Here is a 12,691-nt window from a genome sequence, read left to right as displayed (position 1 = left end):
AATGGACAAGCTCCGGTGATGATAACCAACTTCACCGAAGAACACCGGTATCTCAACAAGGGAACAACGGTCGCCTTTATCGGCGAGTTAGCAGGCATCAGACGCGTTGTCGCGTCCTTCAACAAGCCCGCTAAGGACCAAATTGACCAAGGCCAGCCTCCGACGTTGGACATCAACCTTGCACTGACAAACCGAGATAAACTGAGATTGGCCCTCTTGAAAGCTTCTGCGACTGTTTTTCATCAGCATCTTAGGTCCAACAGACGCCGTTGGCAAAGCACCGCATTATCACAAACGAATACATCTGGCCTCTTCGTCAAAGCCCCTATCGTGTATAACCGCGAGAACGCCAAGCCATCTGGGAGCAGATCGATGAAATGCTTCGTGACGACGTCATCCAGCCATCAACAGGCCATGGGCGGCTCCCGTCGTTCTGGTGAAGACGGAACACTTCGTTCCTGCGTTGATTACCGCCGCTTGAACAGCATAACAAAGAGGGATGTCTACCCGCTCCCCCGCATCGACGACACACTGGATAGGCTCTGCGGTGCTAAGTACTTCTCGTCGATGGATCTGAATAGCGGGTATTGGCAAATCGAGGTCGGCGAAAGAGACCGCGACAAAACTGCTTCATCACGTCAGACGGCCTCTTCGAGTTCAAGGTAATGCCATTCGTCCTCTGATCTGCACCAGCGAGTAATGGATACCTTGTTGGCTGGCTTGAAATGGGAAACTTGCTTGGTGTACTTAGATGCCATCGCCTTCTCCTCAAACGTTGAACGTCTGAAAAGGCTTCGGATATTTCTGGAAGCAATCAAGTCATCAAGGCTGACACTGAAGACAGAGAAATGCCACTTTGCCTACGAGGAGCTGCTGTTCCCGGTCCATATTGTGAGCGAGGAAGAAGTTCTCCCAGACCCGCAGGAAACAACTGCGATCGCACAGTTCCCACAGCCTGCCGACAAAAAGGCTGTGCGCAGATTTCTTGGGCTTTGCGCTTACTACCGGCAATTTGTCAGAAACTTTTCGCGCATTGCCGAGCCGTTGACTCTGCTTACAAAGGGTGACATCTCTTTTAAATGGGAAGCTCCGCAAGCACAAGCATTCAATAAACTTAAGCGCCGCCTACAGTCTCCTTCTGTCCGAGGCCACTTTATTGAAAACGCTGAGACTGAAATTCACACCGACGCAAGCAGTGTCGGCCTAGGAGCTGCTCTCGTTTAGAAGAGTGGCGGACAGCAGAAAGTTATCGCGGACATCAGCAGGTAGCTCTCAAAACCCGAATCAAGACAACCACGAAGGAGTGCCTCGCAATCATCTTAGCTATTTCGAAGTTCCGCCCTTACCTTTACGGCAGACCATTGAAGGCGGCAAGCGATTATCACGTGCTCTGCTGGCTCGCCATTTTGAAAGACCCCTCCGGCCGCCTTGCACGATGGAGCCTACGTCTTCAGGTATTTGACATTTCTGTAGTTCATAAGTCTGGCCGCAAGCATTCCGATGAAGACTGCTTATCCCGAGCCCCCATCGACGTTTCCTCGAAAGAAGAGGAAGACGACGCCTTCTTGGGACCGGTAAACGCCAGAAGTTTCGCACAACAGCAGCGATCAGACCCTGACCTTAAAGACCTGGCGGATTACCTGGAAGGTAAGATCACTTGCGCTCCTGTTGTGTTCAGGCGTGATTTGTCGTCGTTTGCGTTAAGCAGTGACGTCCTCGTGAAGAACTTTGTATCCAACAAGACCACGCAGCTTTTTGTTGTGCCTAAAAGCCTCTGGCAGGAACTTCTGCAGGCGCTGCACGATCAACCCAAAGCTGGGCATCTCTGGTTTGCGCGCACGTTGCAGCGAATCCAGAAGTATTACTGGCCGCGGTAGTCTCCTGACGTTGCCCATTGCGTGAAAGCATGACGTGAGTGTCAGAGAAGCAAGACATCCCCGTCAGACTTGCTGGGCTACTCAACCCTATACCAACCCGAATATGTCATTTCAGCAAAATGCGATGGATCTGCTCGGCCTCTTTCCAACTTCATCTGCGGGTAATACATGGATCAACATGTCCCCTGACTACCTTACCCGCTACGCCGAAGCGAAAGCCCTGCCACGTGGCACCACGGCAGAAGTCACCAAGTTCTTCGTCGAATTCATTCTCCTGCGGCACGGCGCAGTAGGACGAGTAAAACAATTGGACTATGAGGTCGTTCTCGACGCCGCGATATCATCTCAGCGGCGACGCGCGCACTCAGAAATTGTATATGTTCTACGCCTTGTAAGGCTCTTCATGCTTAATTCCTAATGTTTATGTTATCTCATGTCTGTTTATTTTGGAACATCGGGGCTGTTCTTTAAGGCGGGAGTAATGCCGCTAACCATTCAAATACTTATTTGTTCTTTTTCGGCAGCCGCCGACATGCGGCTTTACCATTCTGATTCTAGCACGAGAATACTGTATTCTTTGCTTGTTCATGCTCGTTGCCGCGAGACGCGGCTTTATCATTTATTTTGTTGCGGCAGATGATTCTAGATGTATCTCGAAGGATTCCAGCCACGCGCTTGTATTTCTAAAATGTTCTAGGTTGTGCGAATTACCGTTTGCGGCTTTATCTCGATGTTTCTTGGTCGCTTTAAACTGAGCGTTGACGGGTGCGATTGGTATGCTTAGTTCAACTACCGACGAGCACGTTTGTTGTTATCGCCGCCACCGGTTCTCCAAGTCTTTTGCGGGCGCAAGTCAGCCGAATAAAGAGTTTCATTCACGTGCAAAGTCAGTGTCTTCATTTGTGGCTACTGGGCTTTATCACCACTACATGCCAATATGGTCTTGGGTGGCGTGCTTCCCGTCATCGCGGTGCTGGCATACAGGGTAGTAATCACCATTTTTAATACAATATAGTCGGTAGATGTAACAGTAGGGGCAGCGTTAAGGATACTGGTAGTGGTAAAATTTAGAGATAGGAAACGTGCAGAGTGGGTCAGAGAAATAAGTTACTGACATTAGTGTAAATCAAAACGAAGAAATTGGCATGGGCAGGACATGTAGTGCGAAGAGGGGATAACGATGGTCACTTAGGGTAACAAGGCAGTGAACGGGTTTTCGGTAAAAACCAACTACGCGCTAATGTTGGAGGAAGTGGCGATTGCACTAGCCGCTACCCACTCCAACGCAGCGTACATGATGTCCGACTAGCAACTGGCCTGCCGAAATTACGTGCGAGGCAGAATAGTGCCATTCGCCCGTAGAATATTACTGGCACACATCTCAATGTAGTGCGCTCGGATATTTAAAGTCGCCCCCGTCCCTCACCCCGTCCTACTAGCTGTTGCACACAATAGAAACTAACTACGGTGACAAAATTCTGCAGACACGTACACATGAATAACGTTTCCTCCTTTCGTTTCCTTTAAACCAATCTGCATTTAAAAACCACGAAAAAAAGCAGTAAAAGTTAGCGCATACGTATGCACCCTACAGCGATAGTCGCGACAGGAAGAATATACAGCGCCAATCATGTTACCTTCAAATACGCTGGCAGGCAAAGCAAGTCTTTGGTTATTCTGGAAAAAAGACTCTAGTGAGTGATTCGTATTACGCAGATGGTGCCTGATACTGCTCTTTTATGACCAGTCGAAGGATTAACTTGTTTCCCCATTTACCATTGCTGCCATTTGAATGACGTGTCCTTTATATGCGGTTATAACAGAGTATCCATTAAATGTGTGCTTCGCTTATGTTGTAAGGAAAAGAAAATGCACGGGCCTGATACTGGCTCTGTAGCTGAGCCACCTCCACTGCCTGATTGCTTTATAGGAAGGAAAAGGCGCGGTAACTGTCTCACTTGTTTTCTGTGGACACCTTAACTGCGCCGTAAGGGAAGGGAGGAAGGTGTGAGTGAAAGTGGAAAGAGAGAAAGAGGAGCCGTAGTGGAGGTCTACGGAGTAATTTCGACCACCTGGGGATCTTTAACGTGCGCTGACATCGCACAGCACACGGACGCCTATTCGTTTCGCCTCCATCGAAACGCAGCCGCCGAGGTCGGGTTCGAACCCGGGTGCTCCGGCACAGTAGTCGGGCGTCTTACCACTGCACCACCCCGGCGGGGCGGCCCTCCGCTGCCTTGGGCAGACAGAAGTGAAAATAGAGAGGAAAGGAAAAAGAAGAGGCAGAGAAAGACGCGCGCCGCAACAACAGCCGTCGTCCACCACCGAAGCCGTGGCGGGTGCAATGACGGCCTACAACAAACATTTGGTGGCAGGCCAGCCTTCGCCGCAAGCGACGGTGACCTACCTATGCTTCGCCTGAAACTCCCAGCATGCTTGTTAAAAATAGTTTTGGGCCGGAAACTGCAAGAAAAACAATAATAAAACTGGAAAAATTCCTGCTGAATGTCTATGAAGAGTTTAGCAAATACACGGATCCGCTTAATTCATATTTTTCAGGTGGCGGAATTATTGCTTTTCATCCCCGGCAACTTGGTAATGACGTATGAATCGTGCTGCTGTGTCGGAGAAATGTCCGACAATAGAGGTAGGAATGAGAGCTAATATCGAGGGATTGGGAGTGACGGGCTAGCAGCAGTGACGAAGACATGGCTACCGTGTTTGGAGGAGGGGGGGGGGGGGGGGGGGGGGGGCTGCTGCTGACCCTACGGGGCTGGGAATGGTAAGCCTCCACCGTTTTCAGCGGGGGCTCATACCCGTTGAAGGCTGTCAATGCGCACACCACTGCTTCGTTGGCGGACGACGGCTGTTGCGACCCGCGTCTTTCTTTCTCTTCCTTTTCCTTTTTTTCTTCCTTTCTTCTCTATTTTCTCCTCGGTCCGCACGATGCAGCGGAGGTGGCTCAGCTACAGAGCCAGTAGCAGGCCCGTGCATTTTCATTTCCTTCTTCCTACAGCCACAACAACAACCGTGTTTGGAGTATTAAAAATCAGCGAAACACTTTTAATTATTTTACTCTTAGTATACAGAGTAAAATAAAGAGAGGAGGACCGTTTCCAACAATAATAAAACAGACGAAGTATATTTTATACAATAATAAATAACAATGAAGGCAAAAATCTTTATGGCGAATTTCGGGAACAGTATGAAGTGGTGCATTGAAATAACATAAATGAGTAAGGTTCCGCTTAAGAGGTATGACTTCACAGTGGTGATTGTGGCCCTCTGGGGTGCTGTCGTATTCAGAAATCGACGAAGACGCGAAGTTCGAACTGGAACACGGAGACGTCATCTGTCTTGGCAATGACGTGTCAGATGTCGGACTTCCGGCGGTTACCGCATGCCGGCGCCACGTTTTCTCAGGCACGTTTCTGCATCACGCTTAGAAGCTCCCTCTCAAACTAGGGAGCGGCGAAAGCTTCTAGGCACAATGAGCCGAGTACCTTCTTGGGTAAAAAAAAGGCAGTTTTCAGCTATTAGCAGCCGCCGTGAGTCCCTGGAGAGAATGTGTGCTTTGCGTCATCTACGGCTAGCATGAGAAAGCCCAAAGCTGAGTACACGAATAAATGGAGAATACAAATCTACAAGAAGCTGTCAAAGCTACCCGAATGGCTCTAAGAGTGCCAGTTCTTGATTTGCCGTTACACAGGACACCCAAGGACACAACGCAATCGGCTCTAGATGTAAAATAACCGCATACGCGGAGCGGAAGGTGAATGCATTTTATGGCCGAGGCAGTAAGCGCGAACCGCTTTTGCTAAGTAAACATAGTTTCAAAAACTTGGGTAATTCACATTTACTCTTCGTTTAACATAACCGGCAATGAACATCCATTTATCGTGCGCACACCATTGTGCACATGCGTGCTCGCCGCATTCTCTCAGAGTTCCTTAGATGTAGCACGGATGTTTTCTTTTTCGTTTCGGTTCACCAGAGGTGGGTTAAAACTTCTAGAAGCGTCTAGTCTGGAGCGTGTCTTCCGTCATTTTCTTGCACCCGAAATTGGCCACCAAGCTGCTGTTCATTCCTTTTCTGGGTTTCTTGTGTATTAGGAACTCCGAAAGCAAGATCATTCCATAATCCCCAGGTTCTTGTTTTCATAAATTTTATTGTTTTAATACTGATGATTACTGCTCACTCGATAATTATAATTCCTAACAACAATTGTGGGAGTGTGAAAAAAAAATTTAGCTGGGGTTAAGCTTTAGTTAAACCCGGTAGATTGCGTATAAGGAAAGCCGACGTAGCTTCTTGGTCTTCTGCGGCGCGGCGTGGCTACCGACCGGGTTTACGCGGCGGGCTGAAACCTGGCGTAGGTATTTTCAGATTTGAATGGCGCTTAAATGGCCTTCCTAAGTTCCGAAAAATATTTAGTTCGAGAAATATTTTTGATCGGAAAGGCAAATGATAGCTGAAATTGTTTTCGTGCTTTAATGGGTAAAATACGGTGTAAGCACAACAATACCGCATCTACGTTCCAAAATTAATGTGCACATGTTTTCTTAATAAGCGCGCCCGTTTGCTTCAGGGCTAGAACGCTAGCTGGTGTTTCTTGTCTGGTCCACTGTTCCTAGATTTATTCAGTGTATGGGGTTTAACGTTCCAAAGCGACTAATTCTATGAGAAACGCCGTAGAGGATGACTCGGTAAATGTCGACCAACTGGGGTTCTTAAAACGCACGACATCGCACACCTCTGTTTCTTTTACCTTAGTTCTTTTACCTATACGACTCAGGCGCCAACATCGTGTCCACCCTATAAAAAGGGAATATTTATTTAAACATAATCATCATCTTTCAGCTGTTGGCATCGCCTTGTGGTAAAGTGGCTCTCATACCTTCCCGCAGTTTGCTCTCTTCGACTCTCCTACGGCGGGCATAGATTCGGACTCACGCAACATAATCTGGGATGCCATTCTGAGGGCGCGCGCCCAGACGACGGTGGTACTCGCCACCAACAGCACAGATGAGGCTGAGATATTGGCAGACCGAATAGCCATCATATCGAGAAGCCTGATCAGCTGCTGCGGCTCCTCCGTCTTCCTGCGCAAGAAGTACGGTAAGTAACGGAAGGTCTTTTGAACGCCTAATGTGTCAGTGATCACTGCAACAGGGTAAATCATCTTCTACCTATCGTGACCTATCATGACCTGCGCAAAGCTAAGACACCTTCATGAAAAAGACAACACACAGGTAGCCATGTCATATGTGACCTCTGCAAGGCTAGGTTACGTGCAGGAGAAAGGCAGTTTAGCCATGCCACGTCAAGGCTAAGGCACCTGCAGGAGAAAGCCAACTTAGCCATGTCACGCGGTATCATGAAATCAATTCACCTCCCAAACCAATCAGCATTCAGCCACGTTAAGTGCCAGAGCATCTACCAACTGCCAGCTGTCATCATTATAATCAGCCGGACTATACCCACTGCAGGACGAAGGCCTCTCCCATATTTCTCCAATTAACCCGGTTCTGTACTATCTGCATCCACTTGCCCCTGCGAACTTCTTAACCTCATCCGCCCACCTAACTTTCTGCCACTCCCTGCTGCGCTTGCTTCCCTTTGACATTCAATTTGTTACCCTATGCGACCGTCGGTTGTCCTCTTTACGCACGAAATGCCCTGCATATGCACATTTCTCGAATTATTCCCCTGGCCCACTTCGCACGCTTCCTCTGCATGTTATGCCTACTGTTATTCTCTCCTTAGCCCTCTGATCTGTCCTCATCTTAAGTAGAACCCTTTTCGTCGGCTTCCAAGTTTCAGCACTATATATATATATATATATATATATATATATATATATATATATATATATATATATATATATATATATATATACCAATCAGTCTACTGTCTGTTACATATAAGGTACTTACTAAGGTAATCGCTAATACAATCAGGACAAGCAGGGTTTCGAAAACGGTACTCTACTATCGATCATATCCATACCGTCAACCAGGTGAGATAAAAATGCTCGGAATATAGCCAGCCCTTATGCATAGCATTCATTGATTACGAAAAAGCATTTGACTCAGTAGAAACATCGGCGGTGATGCAGGCATTGCGAAATCAGGGGGTAGACGAGCCGTACGAGAAAGTGCTGGAAGATATGTACAGTGGCTGCACAGCAACCATAGTTCTGCATAAAGGAAGTAAAAAATTCCCATAAAGAAATGTGTTAGGAAAGGAGACACGATCCACCCAGTACTATTCACGGCTTGCTTAGAGGAAGTATTCAGAGAATTGGAATGGGAGCAGTTAGGGATAAGGGTTGACTGAGAATACTTCAGTAATCTGCGATTCGCTGATGACATTGCCTTGCTAAGTAACTCAGGAGATGAACTGCAAGGAATTATTGGGGACCTAGACAGGAAAAGTAGAAAGGTAGGCTTGAAAATCATTTTGCAGCAGACTAAGGTAATGTTCAACAGCCTCGGGAAGGAACAGCAGTTTACATTAGGTAGCGAAGCACTGGAACTGCTAGCGAATATATCTACTTAGGACAGGTAGTTACCACAGATCCGGACCATGAAAAGGAAATAACAAGAATAAGATTGGGATGGAGCGCATTTGGCAAGCACTCACAGATTATGACTAGCAGCTTACCGGTATCGCTAAAGAGGAAAGTATATAACAGTTGCATCTTAGCTGTACTCACCTATGGGGCTGAAACGTGGAAGCTAACCAAGAGGGTTCTGCTTAAGTTGAGGAAAACCCAGAGGGCTATGGAACGAAAAATGGTAGGGGTAACATTAAGATATAAGACGCGTGCAGAGTGGGTCAGAGAAATAACTCAAGTTACTGACATTCTAGTGGAAATTAAGAAATGGGCATGGGCAGGACATGTAGTGCGCAAGAGAGGATAACCGATGGTCGCTTAGGGTAACAAACTGGATTCTAAGGGAAGGAAAGCGTGGCAGGGGGTGGCAGAAAATTAGGGTTGCGGATGAGGTTAAGAAGTGCGCAGGGGTCAAGTGGATGCAGCTAGCACAGAACCGGGTCAATTGGAGAAATATGGAGAGGCCTTCGTCCTACAGTGGGTATAATCAGGCTGAGGGTGATGATTATATATATATATATATATATATATATATATATATATATATATATATATATATATATATATATAATCATCCAGATCTGTGGTTATTACATGCCCTAAGTGTACATATTCGCCTACTGCTTCGCTGCGTATTGCAAACAGCTGTTCGTTCCCGTAGCTTTTGAACATTACTTCAGTCCTGTGCTTATTGATTTTCAGGCCTACTGTTCTGCTTTTCCTATCCGGATCGTCAGTCATTCTTTGCCATTCATCCGCTGAATTAATTAGCAAGAGAATGTCATGGGCGAACTGCAGATTACTAAGGTATTCTCCATCCACCCTTGTCACTAACTACTGCCTTTCCAAGTCTCTCAATACTTCCTCTAAGCAAGCTGTGAATAGTACTGGAGAGATGATGTCGCCTTGCCTAGCCCTTCCTTTTATGGGAGTTTTGTTACTTCCTTTATGTAAAACTACGGTTGCTGTGCTGTCACCATAGATATCATCCAGTACTTTCACATACGGTTCGTATACACCCTGGTTTCGTAATGCCTGCATCACCGCCGAGGTTTCAACTGAGTCAAATGCTTTTTCGTAATCAATGAATGCTATGTATAAGGGCTGGTTATACTGCGATCATTTTTCTATCACCTGGTTGATGGTACGGATATGATCGATAGTAGAGTATCCTTTCCGCGCGCTCACTTTATCCCTTGCTTGATTGAAGTTCAAGGTTGTCATGATTGTGTTAGCGGTTACCTTAGCAAATACCTTGCCCGTAACGAATAGTAAGCTGATTGGTCCGTGATATTTCAAGCCCTCAGTATTTCCCATTTCTTATGAATTCAGCGATCTTCCATGATTCGGGTACTGTCGGTGACACGAGGCATTGCACATACAGGGCGGCCAGTTTTCATGGCTTACTTCAACAAATCTTTAGTTACCTGATCCTACCCAGCTGACGTCCTCTTTTTCATAGCTTCATAGGTCAGTATATAACTGCTCGGCTGCTTTCACTATCTTGTCCATATTCGGGATGGCATTGCCGGCTTTGCCTTTTGCATAGATCTGATTTTTGCCTATGTCTGATTTCCTCTTCACCGGTTTAAGGCTGCCCCTGTTCTTTGCGCACGCTTGAATTGTTTTGTTGTGCCTCCTTATGTCTAATTGTTTTCGCCTATTGACTACCTTTATTAGCTCTGTCAGTTCTGTCCTGTCTGCTGTGTTCGATGAATTCACGTTTTTGCGTTTCTTAATGAAATCTACTTAGATAGTTTACTGTTATTCTCTCTGGCTATCCTACCTTCTACTTCTACCGCGCAATTAGTAATGATACCTTTGAAGCTACCACACATCGCTTCTACACTAAGATCGTCCTCTTCGTTTAAAGCAGAATATCTATTTTATAGCGAGATACTGAATTCTTCTGCCGTCTCATTCACCTCTAAATCGTTGATGGACTTCCTCCTTACTAAGCTGTTTCGTTTCGTCCGCAAATCTAATTCATGACCTTACCATCCTGTGTTCAGTGCACCCACGCTAACTATATTTATTTAAATTCCAATTCACTTCAAATAATTTACTTTATTGATTGTGGCATATGGCTGCTGGGAGAAAAGCCGTAGAGGCTGCTTTAAGAGTTATGACTACTTTTTCAGCGGCACCGAGTTTCCATTCACTGCAACATCTGCCAGATGGCAGTAATTCTCGCTTGCACAGGCCCATCTAATACTCTCGCAATGTTATGTACATGATGCTTTAGCGTGGAGCTTTCTCAATTTATCTGCAGCGTTCTCCTAAGCACCAAACACAATTTCATCCGAATAAGTAGACCTTGCAGTAAATGGACCAGGCATAGCTACTTTTTTGGAACGTATATACAGCTGGCTTGAGTGCTTGGTCTGAAGTTGAAGCTCGAAATATTAGAGCAGAGCTGTCATAAGGGCTGTTCTGGATAGACTAGAGCGCCAGATCACTGATCTGAACAGTTTTATAATCTAAATAGACGACATGGAAACTACAGTATCTAGAATTAACTGGCACCTATTGATACTCATGTGCAAAACAGATGAGTTAGAAGACGGAGAACGAAGTAACATCCTAATAATATGTGGAATCGGTTAACCTAGCGCTGAAAGACAGAAGAACATTCAGGTTTATGTCAGCGATTAAATTTTCAAGACGAAGCTAGGTATTACTTCAGATGGTATTGGAAGATGCCACGTGATAGAAAAACAAGGCAAAAATAAACAGAAACGACCTGTCATTGTCAAAGTTTTGACTACCACGAAAAAATTACGATTCTGAAATTGGCTTACAAGTTGAAAGAATCACAGCTGTCTTTATAATAAGACATTTCACCTTCAATAAAACAATTTGGCAGTGCCTTAACTTAGCTAGGTCAAGATATGCATACCGAAAGCTACGGTATCCTAGGGTAAGTTTCGCGGCAGTCAACGTCTCATCTGCACTAACCAGAACGTTGGCGACATCGGCGGATTAATAGGGATATAATAAAAATTAGAAGGGCTCCTATAGCCTCCAACCATCCTATCCGCCCCATGTTATGTTTGAGACTTGATGCGTTTCAAGAATTGCATGGACAGAATGTGCGCCATATCTACTCGAAAAATCTGCACACTGTTAACGAAGATCTCCTGAGCATAAACTTTCCCGCGGAACACACGGACAGCCCGACGTCTAGACTGAGCTTTTCTAGGAAATCACAGAAAGCACAACATCCTGTCTCAAAACTCAGAAGGCGAATTCACGAAAAATAAATTCCTCAAGTGGTTATTTTCTTAACCGATTCGATAGTGCAGAAAGATTGGCTGCGTGTGAGCACAGCCTAAGTAGAGATGGGTCTTGTTCGTAAGCTATTGGCGATTTATTATTGTAATTATGGTACCAATCATTCAATAGTTATGTGAATACACGCAGCAAGACAAACTAGGGCTGACCTAAGGCAGTAGTTTTACAGAAACTCTGATGCTATGTTTTACATAATACCTTAACGTACATCAAATAATGTTTATTACTTCAAAGGCTTTCAAATGCGGGGTGCGAAATCTTTTCGAAATGGTGGCGCCTGAAAACAATGACATCGCTAGTGAACTGGCACAAATATAAAACTTCAACACGCTCAAATAACCTGTAACCTATTTTTACATGTCATACAGACTGTCTACATTGAAAAAGACAATATCTTTATATTTTGCACATAATTTCTTTCTTTTTTAAACAGAACGAGTCCATTGTGCATGTATCACACACCTTTTCTGCTTTCAATTTACACGAGAAATTTACATTTTACAAGATAGCGTACGCAGCTCGTTCCATCGAGTAGCCGCCGCCATGGTGGTGGGAAAAAATAGGGTGGGCACTGGAAATAGAGTACTGCAGGACAGCGTATATGCACCTTCCTTTAAAATATATCATCTGCGCCAGGAATCGAACCACTATCCCTCTGATCACCAACTGAGCATGGGCCACTACTCCATGCCGGGTTCGTGAGAATCAGATTGTAATTCTTGTCTAAAGTAGGGATGAAAGTAGAGATGAAAATGCAGCGCAAATAATAATAATGATGATAGCAGCGATGACAATAACAGTGCATTTAGTTAAAGACGCTAAATATGATAGTGCTAATGACCGCTATGCCACTGGTGCAGCGTTAAAGGCGCTTGACTAATGTGCCCAAGAATGCGGGATC

The 12,691-nt window shown here is 45.6% G+C and overlaps 1 protein-coding gene across 1 annotated transcript in view; it reads left to right on the top strand.

The window, feature by feature from the left end:
- Positions 1-12,691, top strand: part of LOC146208839 (phospholipid-transporting ATPase ABCA3-like) — a 114,954-nt gene that overhangs the window by 64,036 nt on the left and 38,227 nt on the right. Inside the window, exon 11 of the mRNA XM_084579428.1 lies at positions 6,785-6,995. Within this exon, the coding sequence (XP_084435554.1) occupies positions 6,785-6,995 (211 nt within the window). The remainder of the gene's footprint in view (positions 1-6,784; positions 6,996-12,691) is intronic.

This window comes from Amblyomma maculatum, chromosome 1, assembly GCF_055883805.1.
Source record: "Amblyomma maculatum isolate TAMU_Amacu chromosome 1, ASM5588380v1, whole genome shotgun sequence".
NCBI classification, from domain to species: domain Eukaryota; kingdom Metazoa; phylum Arthropoda; class Arachnida; order Ixodida; family Ixodidae; genus Amblyomma; species Amblyomma maculatum.
This window is presented reverse-complemented; position numbering and strand designations above follow the sequence as displayed.